At 40.9% G+C, this 23,461-nt stretch overlaps 1 protein-coding gene across 3 annotated transcripts in view; it reads left to right on the top strand.

The window, feature by feature from the left end:
* pacrg (PARK2 co-regulated) overlaps positions 1-23,461 on the top strand; it is a 247,086-nt gene that overhangs the window by 67,331 nt on the left and 156,294 nt on the right. For all 3 annotated transcript variants that reach the window (XM_052036416.1, XM_052036417.1, XM_052036415.1), the window contains exon 2: positions 3,132-3,266. In XM_052036416.1, coding sequence (XP_051892376.1) covers positions 3,132-3,266 — 135 coding nt within the window. The remainder of the gene's footprint in view (positions 1-3,131; positions 3,267-23,461) is intronic.

Here is a 23,461-nt window from a genome sequence, read left to right as displayed (position 1 = left end):
TCTACACCACCTCAAGACTCACTGACTGCACTGGAGAACAACAATGAAAGTCCTCTCTAGCATTAACCTAAAAGGAATAGAAATTCTTCCAATGTCTTGCCCAGCATCCCTCCTTAGTTCTTCACTAAAACACGGAAAATAGGAGCAGAAGTAGACCACTCAGGCCCTTAATTCTGCCCCACCATTCATTGTTTGTGGTTGATCTATGCTAGCCTCAACTCCTTCTCTTCCAGTTTCCCCATATTATTTGATCTTTCAAATATTTATCTAGGTATCTAATGATCTGGCCTCACCCTTGGGGGCAGAAGTTCTGAGATTCACCACCCTCTGAGAGAAATTTCTATGCAACTCGGTTTTAAATGACTGGCCCCTAATTTTGTGGCCATGTCCCCTTGTTTGCAACTCTCCCCTGGTGAAAGCGTCCACCCTGTCAAGCCCCCTTAGGGTCTTGCGTGTTTGAATAAGGTCACCCTTGGTCTTCTAGACTCTAAGGAATACAGGACAGCCCTCTCATCCCAGGAGTAAGACTGGTGAATTTCCTTTGGACTGCCTCAATTGCTTCAGTTACATTGATGTTCCATTGAATGTATACTGTGCCTTGAGGCTGGAAATATTTTACCATGTCTTGCATATTGCATTATTCTATTGCTACGCTGGAGCTACATGATTTTCCCCCAACTATGCTGCAATCTATGAAAATCACAAAAACTGCAGAGGCTGGAAATCTAAAATAAAAACACAAGCTGCTGGAAATATCCAGCAGGTCAGGCCACATGGGAAGACAGAGCTACCATTTTAAGTCAGAAGACCTTGCTGCAATTGAATTGCTCAGTAATTTAATTCAGGAATTGGAGGCTATTTCTTCATGGGAGCAAAATGAGCCAATTAAAGGATAACTGTTTTAAATGTCAGTCCTACCTAAGGACTGAAAAATCAATGGGGAAACTACATATTTTCCACTTTTGCAGTTAAGATTCACAAACTTGTACATGTGATGCAGGCAGGGACAATCCAGGGTTTTGAGATGGACCAACAGATCTGTGGTGTTACAATGAGTTCTGAAGGATCTACTGGTTTTGGTAGGGACGTGGCACTGATTCACCAGAATAAGATCAAGGTTTAAAGGGTTAATTTATCTAGACAGGTTGTGCAAACCTGCCTTGTATTCCCTGGAGTTTAGAAGATTGAGGACTCATCTAAAGTGGTTAAGTGATAAATTAACTCAGTGTGGTAGATGCAGATAAATTATTTCTCTTGGTGGGATAATGGAGAACAAGAGTGTTAGTGGACTGAGTGAAAGGATTCCTGGTGTGTAGCCAGAATCCATTAATTAAACTAAAGTTTCCAATTGTCCAGCAAAGCAGAAGCTGAATATTGAGTTATCTCAATAATCTGTGGAAGTAATTTTTGCAATCAAATTTCACATAGGAGTGAAAATTGCTTTGCTTAATGATAAATAAGCTTTAACCTTAACCTCTTTCAACTCCTCACACTTCCAGATGAGTTACCCCATCGATTGACCACAGAGGAAATAAAATTCAACTTGCATTTTTGTAATTTAAAGTAGAGGCAGCAAAAGATATTGATGAATCTAAGGTGGTATGTTGTCTGAAACTGCAAGAACACAAGGACCTTGTTTTAAGCTAATCAGAAATGCAGCTCCCATAACATCAGGAATTTTGACACCATCCAGGAAAAGAAGGCACTTGATTGGCAGCCCATTTATCACCTTAAACATTCACCCCCTCCACTACCAGTGCACAAAGGCTCTAGTGTGTACCATCTACAATGTGAACTGTGTAGCTTACTCCTAAACCCACTGTCTCTATCATTGAGAAAGACCAGGGCAGTAGGCACACAGGGAAAACCACAACATGGAGGTTCCTCACTAAGTTGCACAACATCCTGACTTGGAAATCTATCTTCTTATATCTATCATCACAGGTTATTAGTCCTAAAACTCCCTATCCAACAGCACTGAGGCAGCACCCTCAAGCAAAAAGATTGTAGCGGTTCAAGAGGGTGGCTCATCACCACATTCTCATGGGTGACAACACTGGGTGATTAGTGTTGGTCTTGCTAGCGACATTCTCTGGTATGAAATTAATAATGAGAAAAATTCAGTCGGGCACAATCTGCTTCATTTGTGATAGTGCCATTCTTGCCAACTTGGTTCCATACAGGTTTAGGCTAATTTCTTTTAGGAAGCAATGGTTTGAAAATAAGACCTTCCCTTGTGCTTTTTTCTGGTCCTCTGATCAAAATGGGAGCAGTGAAATGCTGATGGATTATTTCTCCCTGAGAGATTTTACACCCATTTAACAAAGGTGAAAATACATATGTATGAATTAAAATGCAAGTATTTGGAAGGCAGTTGATGAAATCATTGTATGTACAACAAAGCAAACTGTTTTAATAAAACAAGAACAGTAGAATCAATTGGGAAAATGTTAGCTCAGCATTACATTAGGTCAGAGGCTTCACTGACAATGTCAGAATATATCCATCCAATGTTTTTTTCGCTGCTTTCTGATGGCAGGTAAAGATCGTCTATTCTGCGTGACATGTTCCATGTTATTGTGATAGCTTGTATATCGCAATATTCATTTCCCATACATCCTGAAATGATGGGATATTCTGGGAGAGACAAATAAAACCAGATAGAAGCAAAATGAATGTGGGGCCAGGGCTAAATCAGGGAAATTCTTGAAACTCCTGTTCTTGACCCCATACCAGATGCAAGTGGTGAGGCTAGTCCAAGAGATCAATGAAGTATGAAATAAAGTATGAAAATTTAAGAACTGAGGCATGGGTGATAGAGCTATTTATGATAATCTGTCCAATTAACCCTTTAAGGTAGAGTTGTCACAGGTCTTGAGTGCTGATATCTATTTAAGGTCAACTTAGAGGTAGGTTAGTCCATATTGAAGCTCTTTGCTTAATTTTACCTTTTTTAATATAAAGGTTTTACTACAGTTTCTGGAGTCTGACCGTACTTCAAAAAGAATGAACTTTGGTTGTGATGCAGTTTGCGTCATCCCCAAAAGTGCATGAAGCAATCCATAAACGTATGTTATCCCTTTGCATTAACCCCATTCAGTATCTAACTATTTCCCTTCATCGCTTGACAGAATGTCGGACCCCCACCAGCTGGTGCATTTAAGGAGAGACGCATAAAACCAACGGCATTCCGAAAGTTTTACGAAAGGGGCGACTTTCCTGTGGCCATGGAACATGATGCAAAAGGAAACCGAATAGCTTGGAAGGTTGGTGGACTATTATTCTGCATTATATTCACGTGAGGTTTGCTCTTGAATTATTTTGATTGAGCATTGAAGCATATGTCATCAACACACCCATAAAGGGCCTCCTCCCCTCTCCAGTCACTAGATTTGTGAAATGATAGGGTTAGAAGTGCTTTTTAAAAAGCCTTTTTTCTCAGTTATAGTTTTAGTGAGGGATTGGGAGGGGGCATATCTCAGACTTGGTTGACTGTCATAACTCCTTCCTATACTCCAGGCTAAATCTTTGAATGCAACCTTTAATTAGCTAAATAGCTGGGTCATATATGTGTGCCATTTGTAATCAAGCATGGAATGTTAATTAAGCTCAGACTGATATTACAACTCTTCACTTCTCAGGCAGGATTGCTAATGTAATCTGTGTCAGACACATCTCTGTCACGAACTGACCTCCAGTCTGATATCATTGCGTCTCCTCCATTTTCTCCCTTGTGAAAGGTTAATTGGTTTAGAAATGAATCGATTAGTTCTAGTCTCTAATGCTGTTATTCAGCTTTTACAGAAAAATGGTATAACAAAAATCCCCTTTATTAATCCAATTCAGTTTATTTTCCCTCAACGATTTGTATCTAAGTGCCATGACAAGGAATGGTACTGGAACACTTTTAAACTGATTAGGAAATTAGCGATTTCATTACCGAGAAAGCTTTTAAAGAGTCTAGGAATGCTCACAAAGTCACAAGCAATAAATCTTAGTGGTCAGTGTATATTTTTGCAAGCAGAATAACTGGATGCAGGTTCTTAGGATATGTTTCCAATATAAAAGCTGAATTCAAATCTGAGTAAGTGCTTTCAAGTTATTGACATTTATACTTTTCTCAATTAATCGTAAATGTACGTAATTTCTAATGACCTCTACCATGATTAAGGGTATTATTTCTCCAATAGTAAAGCACTTAGTTGTACTGCCCTACTTTTGTCAGTATCCAAAAGCAACCTTTTGGATATCTGAAAATTCCAAAACCTGGAAAAATTCCTAGAGCCACAGCTCTTAAAACCAGAATTACATAATTTCCAAATCGATTTTGAGAACAAGTGTATTTGTTATGGATATGTATCATGTATTCAACAATAATGTACTTAAAAGTTTGCAGCCAAAATATTAAATTTAGCTCCTTCAGAAAAATTCCCTTTAAGAACTTTCTGAATTCTGTCTCAGTGCACACAGCTGCCTCTGAAATCTGTGGGATCAAGTCCTGATCTGGAAGAATGAGCTCATAATTCTAGTCTAATCCAGTGCTGAGGGAATGTTGCATTGTCAGAGGAGCAGCCTTTTGGTTGACGTGTTAAACCAATGTTTCATTTGGATGGTAATGGCCCCCTGGCACTATTTTAATGAGGTATCCTGGCCAATATTTATCCCTCAATCAGCATCACTAAAAACATGATATCTGGTCATTGTTACACTGCTCTGTTGGATCTTCCTGTGCACAAAATGGCTGCCATGTTTCTGACATTACAACAGCGATTACGCTTCCAAAGTATTTCATTCCACAATCTGAGACTACAAAAAATGCTGTGGAATTGAAGTTTTTTTCTCCCCTTTTCTATTCCTAAGGCATCCAGTGAGACTGGGTTAACAAATTCAGGCAGAGAGCAATAGTAGAACTTCTGACCGTTGAGAACTTATTATCTGAGAAAAGGTAGCAACGCCAGGCCAGCTCACCATTCTTCCTGACAATCCACAGCCATGTACGATTTAGCTGAGGGACTGCTTTTGAAAAGCGCATTGTTCAGTGGAATGTGGAAAAAAGCTTGAGTGGAATTGGGAGAAATACAAGAATAATGAGTTAAAGGACCGAGATAATAAATGGATTTGTATCTGCAGATTTTTGACAATATGAAGGAAGCTATTTTCCCCAAGAAGCAAAAAATTAACATGTTCCCAAATCACACTTGAACTATTACATTTGTGGTATTACTGAGAAATCTGCCCTTACAATTGTGATTTTTCTGCTGTTAGAATAATGTTCCCAGTCCAAGCGATTACACTGTTGGTGCGCAGAATCTCTTGTGAAGAGATTACAGCTCTGGGATGCAGACACTTGTTGAGAGATTACATGCTAGTACACAAACTCTTGTAAGGTATTACACTGCTGGTATACAGACTCTCTTGTGAAGAGATTACACAGCTGAAATGTAGATACTCAGGAGAGATTGCATTGCTGTACACAGACTCTCTTGTGGAGACTTTTCTTCACAGACTTTTTGCTGCAATGTGTATCTGCAGGTGAGACAGCTCAATCACAATGTCCTGGATGCTTATTCCACATTCTAGTCCATTTTGCTGACTTATCAATTACCTTTATTTATTCAGAATACAAGAAAGAATTGTAATGCAAACAGAAGCTTACAAAATGAAATCACTCTTGGTAAAATATTGTCAGTGTCAAGGCTAGAAAATCACATACTTGCGGAAGATTTGATTGAGATCTTCAAAATGTTGCAGGTATTGTGTATGGTTTTGGTCGCCCTGTTATAGGAATGATGTCATTGAAGTGGAAAGAGTGCAGAGAAGGTTTACAAAGGTGCTGCCAGGACTTGGCCTAGGTTATAGGGAGAGGTTGGGCAGGCTAGGACTTTATTCCTTGGCGTGTAAGAGATTGAAGGGTGACCTTATAGAGATGTTAAAAGATAGTGTGAATGCACATGGTCTTTTTCCCAGAGAAGGGGAGTGGAAAAACAAGAGGCCATAGGTTTAAGGTGAGAGGGGTAAGATTTAATAGGGACTTGAGGGGCAACTTCCTCATGCAGAGGGTGGTGCGTTTATGGAATAAGCTGCCAGAGGAAGTGGTTGAGGCAGGTACAATAACATTCAAAAGACATTTGGATAAATACATGGATGAGGTTTAGAGGGATATGGGCCAAATGCAAGCAAATAAGACTAGTTAGGTGGGCACAGTGGTTGGCATGGATGAGTTGGGTTGAAGGGCCTGTTTCCATGCTGTGTTACTCTGATTCTATAATTGCTTCTGATCCACATGGTTAGACAATCTGAGTTACCAGGGAGCACCAGGAGATGTAAGTGAGATTCACAGGTACAGCCACCTGGCATGAAACTGATGGGTTTTGTTTTGGCAGGAACAAGGAAATGTGTAGGGAATGGAGACAATTCTCTCCTGAAACCTACCTATCTCTCGCAGTCCCTTTCCTCCTTTAAGGTACCCTTAAAACCCACCTCTTGGACCAGCCTTTCAATCAGCTCCCCAAGCTGGGCAGGCACGGTAGTGTAGTGGTTAGCGTAATGCTATTACAGTGCCAGTGACCCGGGTTCAATTCAGGCCACTGTAAGGAGTTTGTATGTTCTCCCCATTTATGCGTGGGTTTCCTCCAGGTGCTCCGGTTTCCTCCCACATTCCAAAGATGTACGGATTAGGAAGTTGTGGGCATGTTATGTTGGCACCAGAAGCATGGCAACACTTGTGGGCTGCCCCAGAATACTACGCAAAAGATGCATTTCACTGTTTTGATGTACATGTGACTAATAAGGATATCTTAAATGTTCTCATGCGCCTTGATGTAATGTTGATAATGGCATATGAAGTCCTTTGGCTGTTTTGCTAGGGTTAAGGGTGCTATGTAAGTGCAAATTGTTCTTGTCATTTAGTAATTGCTGTTGACTTCATGCTAATCCTTAAAAGGAATTTGTCTAGTTGAATAGATTATTAAAAAATATGCATATTTATTAAAAAATATGCATATTTATTGAACAGCAGCTGTTCTTTTCAGGTGAAAAGATACTCCACAAACTTCTCTCTAAAATGTATTACCTGTTATTTTCTGGAGTAATATGTCACTTTTAGAAACTTGAATCATCACATAAGGGACAAGTTACATAAGGAACATAAATCGTCACATAAGGGACAAGTTAGGGCGAGGTGAGAAGGTTAAAAAGAGATTACATTTCCCAGTGATACAAAAACAAAATGCCATGGATGTTGGATATCGGAAATTTAAAAAAACAGAAATACTCGACAGGTTAGGTAGCAGCTTCGAAGACAGAAACAGAATCAGTTTCAGGTCAATGAGCTTTCATCAGAATTCTAAGATGTAGAACAAAACCAGAACTGTGAACCTATCAGGAAGAATGGAGCAGACTGGGACTCACTTATTCTAGAAAGAGCAAGCTCAAGGGGTGATGATGAAAGGGTTAAAAGTGTATGACAGTTCTGATACAACTGCATGGCTTGCTCAGTCATTTCCACGTTGCTCTAGCTCTAGTATAGGCTTTTCTGTTTAAAGGGTGTGGGTGAGTCAGATGAGTTTTTACAACAGTTTGTTTTTTGAATTTTTTAAAACATTTTTGATACAAGTAATTAAATAAATGCAAATTCCTCAGCAGGAATTAAATGTGTCTCCGGTCAATTAGGCCATGCCTCTGGATAAATAGCCCAGTAGTCCAGCACTTATTGCAGTCACAGCATTTCAAGAAAACACTTTAGATAAATGTGCAGCTAATCTGATTCTACTGGATTTACACCTCGACAAGTTTAAAATTCCATGTAAATGCCTAAACTTTGTCGTTTCACAATTGTCCATTGTCCTAGTCATCTGCCAGAGGTTTTTGCATGTGTTTATCTTAAGAAAGGAAGGAGAGAGAAAATAGGGAATTGTTGACCAGGTAATCTGACAGCCAGAGAGAATACTGGAATCTGTTCTGTTACACTGGTAGCAATATAGGGTTGGATAGAATCAAGATGGATTTATTAAAGGAGAGATCATCATTGACAAAAGACAGGGTTAGGGTTACAATTTGGTAGGAAAAAGAGAAAGACAATGGTGAAAGATTGGGTAGTGTTGTACAAAGGGTCGTCAGAATATGGAATAAGCTGCCAGACGAAGTGGTTGAGACTGGTACATTCAGAACACTTAAAAGACACTTGGACAGGTACATGGGTAAGAAGGGTTTAGAGGGACATGGGCCAAACACGGGCAAATGGCACTAGTTTAGATGGGAATCTTGATCAGTATGGACCAGTTGGGCCGAAGGGCCTGTTTCTGTGCTGTATGACTATGACTCTAAGGTTCTGGGTGTTCTTGTACATCATTCACAGAAAGCAAACCAGCCTCATTAAATATATTTAAGACACAGTTAGATTTTTGCATAGTAGGGGAATTAAAGGTTATGGGGAGAAGGCAGACAGGTGGATCTGAGTCCATGGCCAGGTCAGCCATGATCTTATTGAATGGCGGAGCAGGCTCAATGGGCCAGATGGCCTACTCCTCCTATTTCTTATGTTCTTATGGGAGGCAAGCAGTTAAGAACACATGGAAAGTTGCCCTTCGTTGCAAGAGGTTTTGAGTACAGCAGCAAGGATGTCTTACTACAGTATATGGTGAGACTGATGTGGAGTACTGTATGCACTGTTGGTCTCCTTAGGGAAAGATAGAGGAAGTGCAGCAAAGGTTTACCACACTGATTCTTGGGATGGCAATACTGTCTTGTTAGGAGAAATTGGATCAATTTGGCCTCGACTAGCAAGAGCTTAGAAGAATGAAAGGAGATCTCATTGAAATGTCCAAAATTTAGTATTGAAATGGAGAATCAGTCACGATTATATTGATTGGAGGAGGCTTGAAGGGCTGAATGGCCTACTGTTTGTATTTTTCTGTTGAATTCATGAATTTCCATTGTTCACGGAGAGAGGGTCTCTGGTTGATATAAGGTTCCACTCCACTTTGGTTCTTCAGGAATTGGCTATATCATTTTTGATTTTGCTAGGTTCTCAATGCCAACACTACTGTATTACAGTTTGAACCAAGAGCTGGTCTTGCCTGCCAGCTTATATTGTGGACTGGTTTGGTTCAGTTAGTTTGAGTATTTGCTCATGGAGAATTTAATCTTCTTTCTTGGAACGTTATTAGAGCATCAGGACCATGACAAGTGAAAATCAGTGATAAAAAACCTGTCCTTGCCAATTGTCACTTGAATCTCATTCTTCAAAGCTACTTATAAAAAAAAAATGCTGATCTGTTCCTGTAACATGGAAAATGAAGAGCCCAGTGAAACATTAAATTATTTCTGGATGCTGCTGTGTTTGACATAGACTTTCAAATGTGTGTGAGGTAATTTAAAGATAAAAAGAGAATTTTTCAGATGATTAGAAAAGGGACATTAAAATTTAAACAGCTCTCAAGCAATACCAGAATATCTTGTTTACCATTCAATTATTGTTTTCCTTCAACTTAAAAATTGATTGGGGAAATTTAGAGTTTGCAGTGGAAGGGTTGGGTTGTAACTTGATAAAAACAATTTTGAATGAGTCATAAAATTGGGTGAACTTTTTTCATGTTGCTTTGAGTGACGGTCATGTTTTCTTTGCCTCATAAAACTGTCAAATGCTGTGCAACCAAAAGCAGACAGGAATTAATTATCTGGATTTTTATTAAATTTGCTTCTTAATTGTCCATAATAACTGGAAGAAACTGATAATCAAACTTAGGGGCTTTGCCAGAAAGCCTTTGCTAGATAGGCTGCCTAAGCTCTATGATGTATAGAAAGTGGATGTTCTATGGGTGTGGTGATTCTATTGAAATACACTATTCTTAGAGAGATAGGCAAGATAAATGCGAGAGGGTATTTCCTCTCGTGAGAGTCCAGAATGAGAGGATATAGTCTCAGAATAAGAGGGCACTCAGTTATGATTGAGATCAGGAAGAATTCCTCCTTTGAGGGTTGAGCGTCCTTCCACAGAGAACTGTGGGGCCAGTGTATATTTAAGGCTGGGATAGACAGATTTCTAATCAGTAAGAAAATGGAGGGTTGCGAGGAAAGGTAGAGTCGATGTGGATTGTGGCATTTGGCCTTGAGGAATGTTAGATCAGCTGTGGTCCTATTGACTGGTGGACATGTTGGAGAGTCTGACTGGCTCCTGTTCATACCTAGACCAGTGAAGGCTATTGGTTTATTATTATGCCACTTGTACTGAGGTACAGTGGAAAAACTTGTCTTGCATACCGATCGTACAGGTCAATTCACTACACTGTACAGTTACATTGAGTTAGTACAGAGTGCATTGAGGTAGTACAGGTAAACAATAACAGTACAAAGTGTCACAATTAGAGTGCAGTGCAATAAGGTGCAAGGTCACAACAAGGTAGATCATGAGGTCAGAGTCCATCTCATCATCTAAGGGAACCATTCAATAGTCTTATCACAGTGGGGTAGAAGCTGTCCTTAAATCTGGTGGTACATGCCCTCAGGCTCCTGTATCTTCTACCTGAAAATTAAAAATTCAAGTAATTAAGTAAATCTGGAATTAGTAAACATTACTAATGGTAATAACTATGAAGTTACTGGACTGTTGTAAACTCATCTGGCACCCAAGGTAAGGGCCAAATCACAGCATAAAAGCAAGACACAACCTCTGACTCTTAATCCTGCTTCCAGTACTGTTAGTCCAAAAACTGAGAGCTCTAAGTGCATTTAGGCCATAAGATATAGAAGCAGAATTAGGCCATTCGGACCATCGAGTCTGCTTCACCATTTAATCATGGCTGATATCCCATTCTCCCTCCTACCTGTAACCCTTAAGGCAGAGATTGACAGGTTCTTGATTGGTTAAGTACGTCCAATGACTTGGCCTCCATAACCCTCTGGCAACCACTCTCTGGCTGAAGAAATTCCTCCTCATCTCAGTTTTAAAGAGATGTCCCTTTATTCTGAGGTTGTCCTTGGATCCTAGACTCACCTACTAATAGAAATATCTTTTCCACGACTACTCTATCCAGGCCTTTCAGTATTTGATAAGTTTCAATGAGAATCCCACCCCCCCCACCCATCCTTCTGAAGTCCATCTGAAGACATCAAATGTTCCTCTTGCATTAAACACGTTAAGCATTTATTAAAACTGCAGTACTGTCTGTGTGGATTAATAACAAGGTGATATTGTCATTCAATCAATGCTGCAGCAGTCCCTCATTATAGGCAGTGGAGCTGGAAGAGCACAAATGTGAGATGTAGGTGAAAACTGCAATTAATGATTCATCGTTTCACAGGAAGGTTTCCACTTACACAAGCAGCATGCCTGTCTGAAATGAATCTCCACTCAGATTTTAGACGATGGTGTTATTGAGTGTGTGTGCACTGGCCACGTTCAATAATCTCATGTCTCCATCAGGGAATAGCACTGAAATATTTTACCTTTTTACAAAGTCTCTAAGCAAATGTTTACCAGAGAGGTAACGATTTTCATCCTTTGCAACCGTAACAAATGGATTTCCTGAAGGATGCAGCTCTATCTTCTTGCATGCACTTGTGTTGCTGATTGTATTCCTGCAGTTAGTTTAAGAGATGGTCTTGAACAGAAAAAGCAAGATTTGAATTTCTTCAGTATCTTTCATGAATTTGGAAGGCCCCAAAGCACGTCACAGTCAATGAAGTGCTTTCACAGTGAAGACCCTGATGTATACTGGGAACTGTAACAGCCAACTTGCATGCAGCAAGCTCCCACAAACAGTGATGTGATTCTGTGAGGTTGACCCATCGATAAATACACTGCAGTTATTCTCCAAGGTTACTCCAACACCACCTCCCAAACCCTACCACCCAGAAGGACAGGGGCAACGGGTGCATGGGAGCACTGTTACTTGCAGGTCCCCCTCTGAGCCACGCACCATCCTGATGTGGAAACGTATCGCCTTCATTGTTGCTGGGACTAAATCCTGGAACTCCTTCCCCAACAGCACTGAGAGCTGCTTCATCAGGAGGACTGAAGTATTCAGAATGGTGATTGACAAGCAGTTAATGTGGGGAATAAATGCTCATTTCACCAGCTAGTCCTGCATACTGAAACACAAGTTCAAACAGCTATTGCAGGATTTCTGCCCTTTCCCCATAACCCTCCATTCTTTCTTGATTAGAGATCTACCCCAGCCTTAAATATACACAGGTCACTGCTCTCTGTGGCAAGGAGTTCCGAAGACTCCTAACCCTCTAAGAATCTAGTGTGTTTCAAAGTGGTGTCCTGGGATCTCTTCCATATTAAGCTTCCCCTTTTCCTATCTTCAGTCCTGAGGAAGGATCCTGACCTGACACGTTGACTGCCTGCTTTTCTCTGCAGATGCTGCCTGGTCTGCTGAGTTCCTCCAGCATCATGTTTTTCAACAGAACACTACAGACCACCTCTTGCACTACCATGGACTTGTCCCTGAATTGTTTTGTGTCTGCACTATTGTATTGTTTTGTCTGGTCTATTTTCTTCTCTCTTGTATAATTTATGTTCTGTGTGTTTCCTGAATCCACATGCCTGTGATGCTGGCAAGGTTTTCATTGTAGCTGTGCCTCACTGTACTTGTGCATATGATAATAAACTTGACTCCACATTAACTACCTGTAGATTGCCATTCTAAACTGCTTCAGTCCTTCTGGTGAAGAGACTTCCACAATGCTGTTGGGGAAGGAGTTCCATGAACACAGCACTCCCTCAGTACTGTATTGGAGTGGCAGCCTGGATTTTTGTCATCCAGTCACTGGACTGGGTTTTGAAGCCATGACTTTCTGTCTCGTACTGAGACATCATTCAAACAGTCACGTGGTCAATCTTCCTCTAGAGAGAAAACTTTTCCTTGAACCTATTAGTGCTAAGTCAGATTCTGGACAGGACAACAATTGACAAGATTCTGTATTGAAAGCCATTGTATAATTAGGATCATCTTTAAGATCCTGTATCTGTTTTTTTGATTGCTGCATTCAAGGACTGCAATAAGAACATAATGTTTTTATTGAAATTATAAACTTTTATTTACAAGTTTACTGTTGTAGAACTCTAAGAAAAAGTAGTGGCTTGACTGAATTGCCCAGTAACTAAACTGAAAATTAATGCTGGTAAATTTATTTTGTCATGGAAAATAATTGCACCAGTTTGTTCCTTAAAGCACTTCACAGCAAGTGTATGATAGGTTGAACTGGTTTACATAGGTTTGAAGCCTTCCAGGCAAGAAAATATTTGAAACTGCAAATTAATATCCTTTTTCTTGCCTCTAAACTTTTAATATGAGCCTGATAATTGCAAATCTTTTCTAGGAATTACTTTGGATCAGTCAAAATCCCAATATAATGGGAGTAAAAGGGATTGATCTGATGGGAATTATTCCTGCATTTATTTATCTTCAATTTATTTGGAAGAAGAATGTACTTATCTCAGCTGTGTAGCTGGGAATGATTAGTGACTTGGTGAATGGATGTAATGCAAACCGACAAATCTTTCTGATCTTTCCACATGTTTTGAGACTTTGGCCGTGCATTCTGTTTACTCGCCATCTCTCACTCACCAAAGGTGACAACATCATTACTGAGCACATGAAACCAATCTCATTTCTGGGAGTATCTAGCTGTAGAGTACTGCTATCCTGTTCCCTAACTCTGTCCACAGCAGATAAACAGATTAACCAGTAAGACCTTCAAAAGTGCAAACATAATATCTTAAGGATGGATATATCAAGATTCATAAAATGTTTACACTGTTAACCCTGTGAAGACTGGAAATCCATAGCTTTCAGAGTAGTCTGCTTCTTTGAGAAATCTCAGGAGCATTGCTTCTTTGCTAGGTGGATTCTGAATACTTGTTATCTACATGGAACATCAACACATCACGGAAACCAGCCTTCCCTCCATGGATTCTGCCTACACTTCTCACTGCCTCGGTAAAGCAACCAACACAGACACCACCCAACCCCGGACGTTCCCTCTTTTCCTCCCTCCCATTGCGCAGAAGATACAAACCTTGAAAGCGTGTACCAAGGACAGCTTTTGTCCTGCTGTTATAAGACTATTGAATGGTCCCCTAGTATGATAAGATGGACTCTTGACCTCACAATCTACCTATTTTTGGTCTTGCACCTTATTGTCTGCCTGCACTGCACTTTCTCTGTAGCTGTAACACTTTATTCTGCATTCTGTTATTGTTTTCCCTTGTATTCCACAATGCATTGTTTAAATGAAATAGATGTATAGATGCCATGCAAAACAAAGTTTATAGGAAGGATGTGGAAGCTTTAGAGAGGGTGCAGTGGATATTTACCAGGATGCTGCCTGGATTGGAGAGCATGTCTTATGAGGATAGGTGCAGTGAGCTAGGGCTTTTCTCTTTGGAGAGGAGGAGAATGAGAGATGACTTGATAGAGGTGTACAAGATGATGAGCGGCATAGATCGAGTGGACAGTCAGACTTTTTCCCAGGGTGAAAATGGCTAATGTGAGAGGGCATAATTTTAAGGTGATTGGAGGAAGGTATAAGGGGGATGTCAGGTAGGTTTCTTAAGAGTGGTGGGTGCATGGAACACACTGCCAGCAGAGGTTGTGGGGGCAGATACATTAGGGACATTTAAGAGATTCTTAGCCACATGAATGATAGAAAAATGGAGGGCTATGTTAGAGAGAAGGGTTAGACAGATATCAGAGCAGGATAAAATGTCAGCACAACATCGTAGGCCGAAGGGCCTGTGCTGTTATGTTCTATGTTCTAAAATTTTTCACTGTACCTCAGTACATGTGACAATAAGCCAATTTACCGAAATTACATGTGTTGACAATGATTTTTCAATGGTTGGCTTTTAACTAATCCTATTTTAATCATGAGAAATGTTACTTTCCTCCACAATGAGCACACTGTACCTGGTCACTAGACCAAATACAAAATGTAGTGCATTTATTCACCTAGGGGTACTCCAAAGGCACCTCCCAAACCTTCAACCTCCAACATCAAAAAGGAGAAAAACTACAAGCACAAGGCAACAGGATCAGCTCCAAGCCATCTTGACTGGGAAATATTGGTTTATTATTGTCACTTGTACCGAGGTACAGTGGAAAAGCTTGCCTTGCATACAGATCGTACAGGTCAATTCGTTACACAGTGCAGATACATTGAGTTAGGACAGAGTACATTGAGGTAGTACATCAATTTTCTTTCATTGTCACTGGGTGCAAGTCCTGGAACACCCTCCCCAACACACAAAGGAAGCACCTTCACCAGAAGGACTGCAGTGATTGAAGAAAGAGGCTCACCAGAACATTTTCAAGGGTAATTGGGGAACGGGGATAACTGCTGGCCTTTGCTAGTGATACCCACATCCTGAAAATCTGAACAACAGCAAAGAATTAAAGAGAATTTTACAAATCAGTAGGGTGGCCGTGATCAATAGTGAAACATTTCCTTAATAAACAAGATCCCTCAACATTTGGGAGGAATATCTAAAACGGAGCTCCATTTATGAATCAAAAGGATAGAATCTACAGTAATATTAGCACCTTTAACATCCTCTGGAGGGCCCTAATTATAGCCAGCACAGTACAGCTTCAAAGGGTGTCACTGTTGTATGCTAGCCAATTAGCATAGGGCAAGATTCCACAAACATAGTTTCATTTGGCATCATGGTCAGTATAGACATTGTGGGCCGAAGGTTCTGTTTATGTGCTGGCTTGGTACGGCGACTGCTCTGCCCACGACTGCGAGAAACTGCAGAGTTGTGGACACAGCCCAGCACATCACGGAAACCAGCCTCCCCTCCGTGGACTCTGTCTACACTTCTCGCTGCCTCAGTAAAGGAGCCAGCATAATCAAAGACCCCACCCACCCTGGACATTCTCTCTTCTCCCCCCTCCCATCAGGTAGAAGATACAAAAGCCTGGAAGCATGTACCACCAGGCTTAAGGACAGTTTCTATCCTGCTGTTATAAGACTATTGAATGGTTCCCTATACAAAAAGGTGGACTCTTGACCTCACAATCTACCTCAGTGTGACCTTGCAGCTTACTGCCTACCTGCACTGCACTTTCTCTGTACTGTGACACTTTATTCTGCACTCTATTGTTTTACCCTGTACTACCTCAATGCACTGTTGTAATGAATTGATCTGTATGAATAGTATGCAAGACAAGTTTTTCACTGCACCTTGGTACATGCGACCATAATTAACCAATTTAAATTTACCAATTTACATCTGTCATCCAGCATGTCCCAGACATACAGTGGGTCGGGTAAGTTTGGGTCTTACCTACCTGGGAGCAACTTGATTGACTCCATTGATTTAACAGTCTGGTGCAGAACTATAATCGAAGAACATTGCAACTGCATAACTGATCTCTCAATCCAAAAAGTTTTCCACATAAAACTGTACAGTTTTTAAACTATTTTGCCTGTACTTAGTGTTATTCTGCTTCCAAATATGATTGATAGGAAATATCCTTTCGGAAGATCGACAGGATGGAGAGATTTATTCAAAATAGTTGCCTGTGAGATCATGAGTATTCATGGTTTAGATCACCTCAAAAAATACCTAACCATCACATTTTTCAAAAAAAAATGCCACTTTCAATGTGAAGAATTTCCTCAGTAAGTTTCCAACCAGCTGAGACATCAAATAGACTGAGTTTGAGCCCAGCTGTGAAAAACAGTTTCAATAAGATTGCCATTAACTTTGTTTCATGAATGTAACCATTTGACTTGACTTCCTCCATAAATTAGTCCTAGGTTTTAAAAAAAAGCAACGGTCCATTTGGCATAAAATTTGTCATCCAGCTTTTAAAGGTCATTAAGTAAGTCTAAATGGAAGTTATTTTTCATGCATGATGAGAGTTATATCAAGAAAGAAGTGTTCAGTAGAGCCCAGGTTCTACACAATAAATTTTTGCAACACTGAAGCCTAATGCAATATGTACAGTATTTGCATGTATATTGATTCACCCCGATAGAAAGAATGGAGGCGGAAAATAGACTCTGGATGGTAATTTGCTAACAGTAATGCATTTTTATGTTCACTTCTCAATGTAAAATGGATAACCTGTTCATTAGGAATTTCATTTAGTTTCTATTGCTTTTTGGGCACTTTGGAACTGTTTGATTTCTAGTAGCTTGACAAAATTTCCATCACCTCCTTTTAACTTTCCACACAGATGCAGACAGGTTAATCCACAGAACATATGTTATCTTCATTTTTGTTTTCAGAATGCTACACGGATTCTTGCAAGACCACGTGCACAGGAGGCATCAAATGCTCTCTTCGTGGTCACTGACGGTTCTTTCTCTACGGTAGTGACTCTCATTCATTTATTGCTTTTAGATGAGCAAAGATGTCACAGGTGCATTTTCATAGAATAAATCATGACATTGTATTGCAAAGGAGGCCATTCAACCCATCAAGTCTATGTCAGCAAGGAAACGCTCATAAGAAATGTTAGAACAATTAGAATGAGTTGTCAGAGGACATGGTTGTCGCAGGTACATCAACTACATTTAAAAGGTCCTTGGACAGGTACATGGATGGGAAAGGTTGAGAGGGATATGGGCCAAACACGGGCAACTGGATCTGGCTTAGATAGGAATCTTGGTCGGCATGGACCAGTTGAACCATGCCGTATGACTCTAAAACACCCTCCTGGTCAGCCAGCCTTGACACAAGGTGTCTTGGGTTGGATTTCCCTCTGACTTTCCCACACTAAATCAGACCTGATCAGCATTGCTGTCTCTGGTCAGACAGACCCTGGAGGTGCCATCACATGACTGTCCGGCCCATCCCCATATTCCTGCCATTGGTCACCTGACATGTCAACCCTCACCACGGTCCACCTTCCCAAGCCTATTAGAAAATAAACTGCCTTTTCATGACATGATTGGCATCCCACTTATAGGTGGGAAATCCATCTCATGTTACTCAAGTGTACTTTGAATTAAATGTTTTTATTTTACATGAAAATATAGATTTATTTAATGAATTGAATTTAGAATCTACAATTGCTGTAATGGGATTTGAATTCCTTCCTCCATGTTATTAGTCCGGACCTCAGTATTCTAGACTAGTAATATAACTACCATGCTGATGTGAGCACCCAACCATTACTCTCAATTGCTTTCATCTTGATGCAGTACATTCAAAACTCTGTACCCAGTCTCCTGAACAATGGGTATTCCAATTGCTGATGGGATAACCACTGTGCAAGAACACCCCCATTCTGTCTGCAAGCTCGATCCCTGAGCTTCTGATTGCCTATCACTTTAATTCTCTATTCCACTCTCCGATGTTGACTCTGCTTCACTGTTCCAATGAAGCTCAACATTAATTTGAAGAACAGCACCTTATTGTCAAACTGAGTGCATTACAGTCTTCTGGATTCAACGAAGAATTCAATGCTTTCAAATAATGCTTCTGGTATTCTCGTTTACAGTCACACAGCACAGAAAAAGGCCCTTCTGCCCATCATATCCATGCTGACCATCAAGTACCCATCTATACTAATCCTTTTTACCAGCACTTGGTCCATTGCCTATCATGACTTGATGATCCAAGTGCTCATTTAAATATTTTTTAAATGTTGTCAGAGTCTCTGCCTCCACAACCTGATCAGGCAGCGTGTTCTGGATTATAATCACCTTTTGGATAAAAAAAAATTCTCCACAGATCTCCTCCAAACCTCCTTTTCCTTACCCTAAACCTATTCCCTCTAGTTTAAGATACCTCTGCCATGGGGACAAGTATCCTGCCATCTGCCCTATCGATGCCCCTCATAATTTTGTGTACCTCCATCAGGTTTCCCCTCAGCCTCCTCCTCTCCAAGGAAAACAAACCGGTCTCTCCCATAATTGAAATGCTCCATTCCAGGTAACATCCTGGTGAATGTCTGCTGCACTCTCTCTAGTGCACAAAAATATACACAGCACTCCAGCTGTGGCCTAGACAATTTTTTTAAAAATTGTACTTATCTGCTCTTATATTCTCTGTCCTGGCTAATGAAGGCAAAAATCCCATAGTGACAAACACAGATTGCTGGAGGAACTCATTTTGAGTACTGGAGGAACCTTTCTCTCAGCCTGAAACGTCAACTGTTCATTTCTCTCTATAGATGCTGCCTGACCTGCTGAGTTCCTCCAGCGTTTTGTGTGTGTTGCTCCAGATTTCCAGCATCTGCAGTCTCTCTTGTGTCTCCAAAAAATCGCATAGGCCTGCTTTACCATCTTATCTACCTATGCTGCCACCTTCAGGGATCCTGGGATTTGTACACTCCCTCTTATTGTCAACACACTCTAGTCCCTACCATTCATTGTGTATGTTCTACCCCTATTAGTTCACCCAAACTGTGTCAGCTCACACTGTTTGGGATTAAAGTCCTCCTGCCATTTGCCCTTCTAACCAACTGATCAATATCATTCTGTAGCTGATCAACAAAACCACCATTTTTTGTGATCTAATCATACTTCCTACCTTCATTTCCAAATCACTAAAGTATACAGTAAGTTCCCACCACCCATCCCTGTGGTGCATCTCCAGTCACTGGCTTCCAGTCACAAATACGCCCCAACGATCACCTCCTGTGCCCTATTACCAAGCCAATTTGGGGTCTAATGTGCCAACATACCTTGGATCCCATGGACCAGGTTCTCAAGTGGGAACTTTAGTGTAGTCCATGTAGACTACATCAACCACACCGCCCTTATCAATGCATTTTGTTACCTCTTCAAAATCACAATCAAATTGGTCAGGTAGGATTTCCCTCTAACAAAGCCATGTTGACTATCTTTGATTAATTCCAAGTGCTGATTAATCCTGTCCCTCAGAATTTGTTTCAATAACTTTTCTACGACCAGCGTTAGACTCATTGAGCTGTAGTTACCTGAACTGTCCCAACCATCCTTCTTGATTATACCATAGTTGCTGTCATCTGGCACCTCACCTGTGGACAGTGTAAACTTAAAAATCTCTGTCAGGGCCCCAGCAATCTCATCTCTTGCTTCCAATAGCAGCCTGATGCAGGGTTTTGACCTGAAACATTGACAATTCCTTCCCCTCCAAAAGATGCTGCTCCACCCTCTGAGTTCCTCCAGCAGATTGTTTGTTGCTCCAGATTCCAGCATCTGCAGTCTCTTGTGTCTCCAGCCTGGGATACATCTCATCATATTCTGGGGATTTAGCCACCTTTAAGCTTTCTGAGTCGTTCCTTTTTCATGATATCATTATCTAAGGGCAACACAGCCATGTGAAACAGACTTACTATGGAAGAGTGCAGGCATACAAAGCCAGACTAGAGGGGAAACAGCAGGAAGTACATCTGGTGAAGCACAAAAAACAGGGCAGGGACAATATAATCAAGGATATGTGAATGTTGTAAATGGACAGCAACCTAAGAAGCTGAACAAAATAATGCCCTATGATCAGAGAATAATTTCTACAGATAAGGTGTGATGAAGAGGACATTGAAAGTCCATGAAGTGGATGAGATGATCCATGCAAGGAGAGAGACAGGGTCAGATTCAGAGTGACAGTCAAACACGATGTAACTTCTGTTAAACAGGGTCCAGTCTGTGACAGGAACATCTGCTCGCCATATCAATGCCAACTTGTTGATTAACCACCCAGAAGCATTTTGACTTGCCTCAAGTGCAAGGTGTAATATCATCCTGAAACAAGCCATCAGTGTCGAGGTAGCGCAGTCGAAACCAAGGACTGTGCTGGAGGCAGCTGCGAGAGGCTCCTTGAAGGTGAATTAAAGAACGGAGAGAGAGAACCATAAGATATAGGAACAGAATTAGGCCATTTGACCCATCAAATCTGCTCCATCATTCAACCGTGGCTGACTGCTTTTCAATCCCATTCTCCCCATAACCCTTAACCCCCTTACCAATCAAGAACCTATCAATCTCTGCCTTAAGTACACCCAGTGAATCTGTGGAATTCATTACCACGGCTCTCTGTGGTAATGAATTCCACAGATTCACCACCCTCTGGCTGAAGAAATTCCTCCTCATTTCAGTGCAGGCCTTTCAGTATCCAGTAGGTTTCAATGAGATCCCCCCTCATCCTTCTGAACTCCATCGAGTACAGGCAGAGGGACGTCAAACACTCCTCGTGATGCATCTCCTCAGTTGATGTCGTTTGCCATTTATCTGCACCTTAGTATATCAGCCAGATAATTCACATGTTACTAAATGAATTTTCTTATAAAAGGAGGGATTGTGGAGGGGTTGCAGGGCTAGGTTGTTAGAACTAGAATGTAGTTACAATTAGTTTTTAACATTCATTACCCCAACCCACAAAAAGTTTTGGATAAATGGAATTCCTAGTTGTACATGGAGGTTACAAGTGATAGTCCTTCAGTTGGCAGTACTCATCCTGAGGGCTCAAGTTCCTCTCCAAGAACTTAAGCACAAAGACCTGAACTGAGGCTCCAGTGTTGCACTGAGGGAGTGCCACACTTTGAGTGGTGTCATCCTTCAGGCAGGAACTGAGCTTCTGCCTTCTCCTTGGTGGATGCTAACGGTCCCAAGAACTGGTATTGGTTTATTATTGTCACTTATACCGAGGTACAGTGAAAAACTTGTCTTGCATTACCAATTGTACAGGTCAATTCATTACAGAGTTCATTGATGTAGCACAGGTAAAAACAATAACAGTACAAAGTGTCACAGCTACAGACAAAGTGCAGTGCAATGAGGTGAGAGGTCACAACAAGGTAGATTGTGAGGTCAGAGTCCATCTCATCCTATAAGGGAACCGTTCAATAGTCTTATCACAGTGGGGTAGAATCTGCCCTTAAGTCTGGTGGGACATGTCCTCAGGCTCCTGTATCTTCTACCCGATGGAAGAGAAGAGAGAATGAGCTGGGAAAGTCAGCCCTGGAACCCTGGAGCATTTTCACCCCTTCATCAAGGTGGAGAAGCAGATGTTTATGTTGTAGCTATAGAAGCTTGTTGGGGGCAAATTGACTGCTGTGTTTCCTACAATACATCATAGGCTGTAAAGTACTTTGGGATGTGAACAGTGCTATAGAAATGAAGTTCTTGTTTTCTTTCACTTCTCTAAAAGAATCAAGAACACCATGCCGAGATTAATCAATTCTTTCTCTGACAGCACGAAACTAGTAGTTTTAGTTTGGTTCACGTTGGACTCTGCCTTTCTGGAAGTCCTTACAAGTACAGAGCCTGACTGCAGATATTGATTGATCACTCTCCCAGTAGTTTATATAGTGTTGTTTTTATAGAATGAGAAAGGGAACTCCCCTCCCACACCCCCACCCCTCCCCCAGCCTTCCTGAACATTTGAAATGAAATTATTAATGCTGACAAAGTCTGCAACAATTCAAAGGTTGATCCTCCACTGCCTCTCTCAGAGTCAGGTTTCACTGAAATAAAAAAACACAGAACGTTGGAAATACTCAACAGGTCAGGCAGCATCTGTCAAGAGAGAAACGGGCTCAGGACATCACTGAAACATTAACTTTTTTTCCCTTTCTCCATAGATATTGTCTGACCCATTGAGCATTTCCAGCATTGTCTGTTCTTATATCAGGTTTCCATCATCTGCAGTTTTTTTTTGCTTTTGTGTCAGATTTTACTCTGCATGTGAACTTCAGATGGAAATTGCAAAGAGGAATTCACTTTGCACTGACTCTGAATTTGCATTAAGGGAACACTCTGCACTTTGGTGTGGCCAGGGATTAGCCGTGTTTATCTAATGGCTATTACATTGTAGGAAAGGCATTCATGGATGGGATGTTTAAACTTCCTGTTTTATCATCTTTAACTGCCCCTCCCATCGGGCAGAAGATACAAAAGCCAGAAAGCACATACCACCAGGCTCAAGGACAGCTTCTATCCTGCTGTTATAAGGTTATTGAACGATCCCCCTAGTACAATAAAATGGACTTTTGACATCATAATCTACCTCATTCTGGCCTTACACTTTATTGTATGCCTGCACTGTACTTTCTCTGTAACTGATTACTCTACATTCTGTTATTGCTTTTCCCTTGTACTACCTCAGTGCACTTTTGTAATGAAATGATCTGTATGGATGGCATGCAAAACAAAGTTTTTCACTGCACCTCGGTACATGTGACAATAATAAACCTACTTACCAAGTTTGCCAGTTTTGCTTTCACATTTCAGGACTGCATAGAGCACAATTTCTGGAAGAGTACAGAACTATGTGAGGAATTTCCAAGGAGGCTTTGAAACCTTTTTTTGAACTTAACTTCAGTGAAGTGATGGTAACATGAATGAAATAAACTGGTTTGCTGACAATTAGAAATGAGAATTATGGTCTCAGTGTGTGCTGACTTCCTGCCTGTGGGTAATGTGGTAAGTAGTGTGGCTGGGAGGGAATCTGGCACAAGACAGAGAAGACAGCTGAGTCTGTGTCACTGATTTCCACAGAATGGGTCTGTAAGAAGTT

This window comes from Pristis pectinata, chromosome 22, assembly GCF_009764475.1.
Source record: "Pristis pectinata isolate sPriPec2 chromosome 22, sPriPec2.1.pri, whole genome shotgun sequence".
NCBI classification, from domain to species: Eukaryota; Metazoa; Chordata; class Chondrichthyes; order Rhinopristiformes; family Pristidae; genus Pristis; species Pristis pectinata.
Note: the sequence above shows the minus strand (reverse complement) of the source record. Positions and strands in the feature narration are given on the sequence as shown.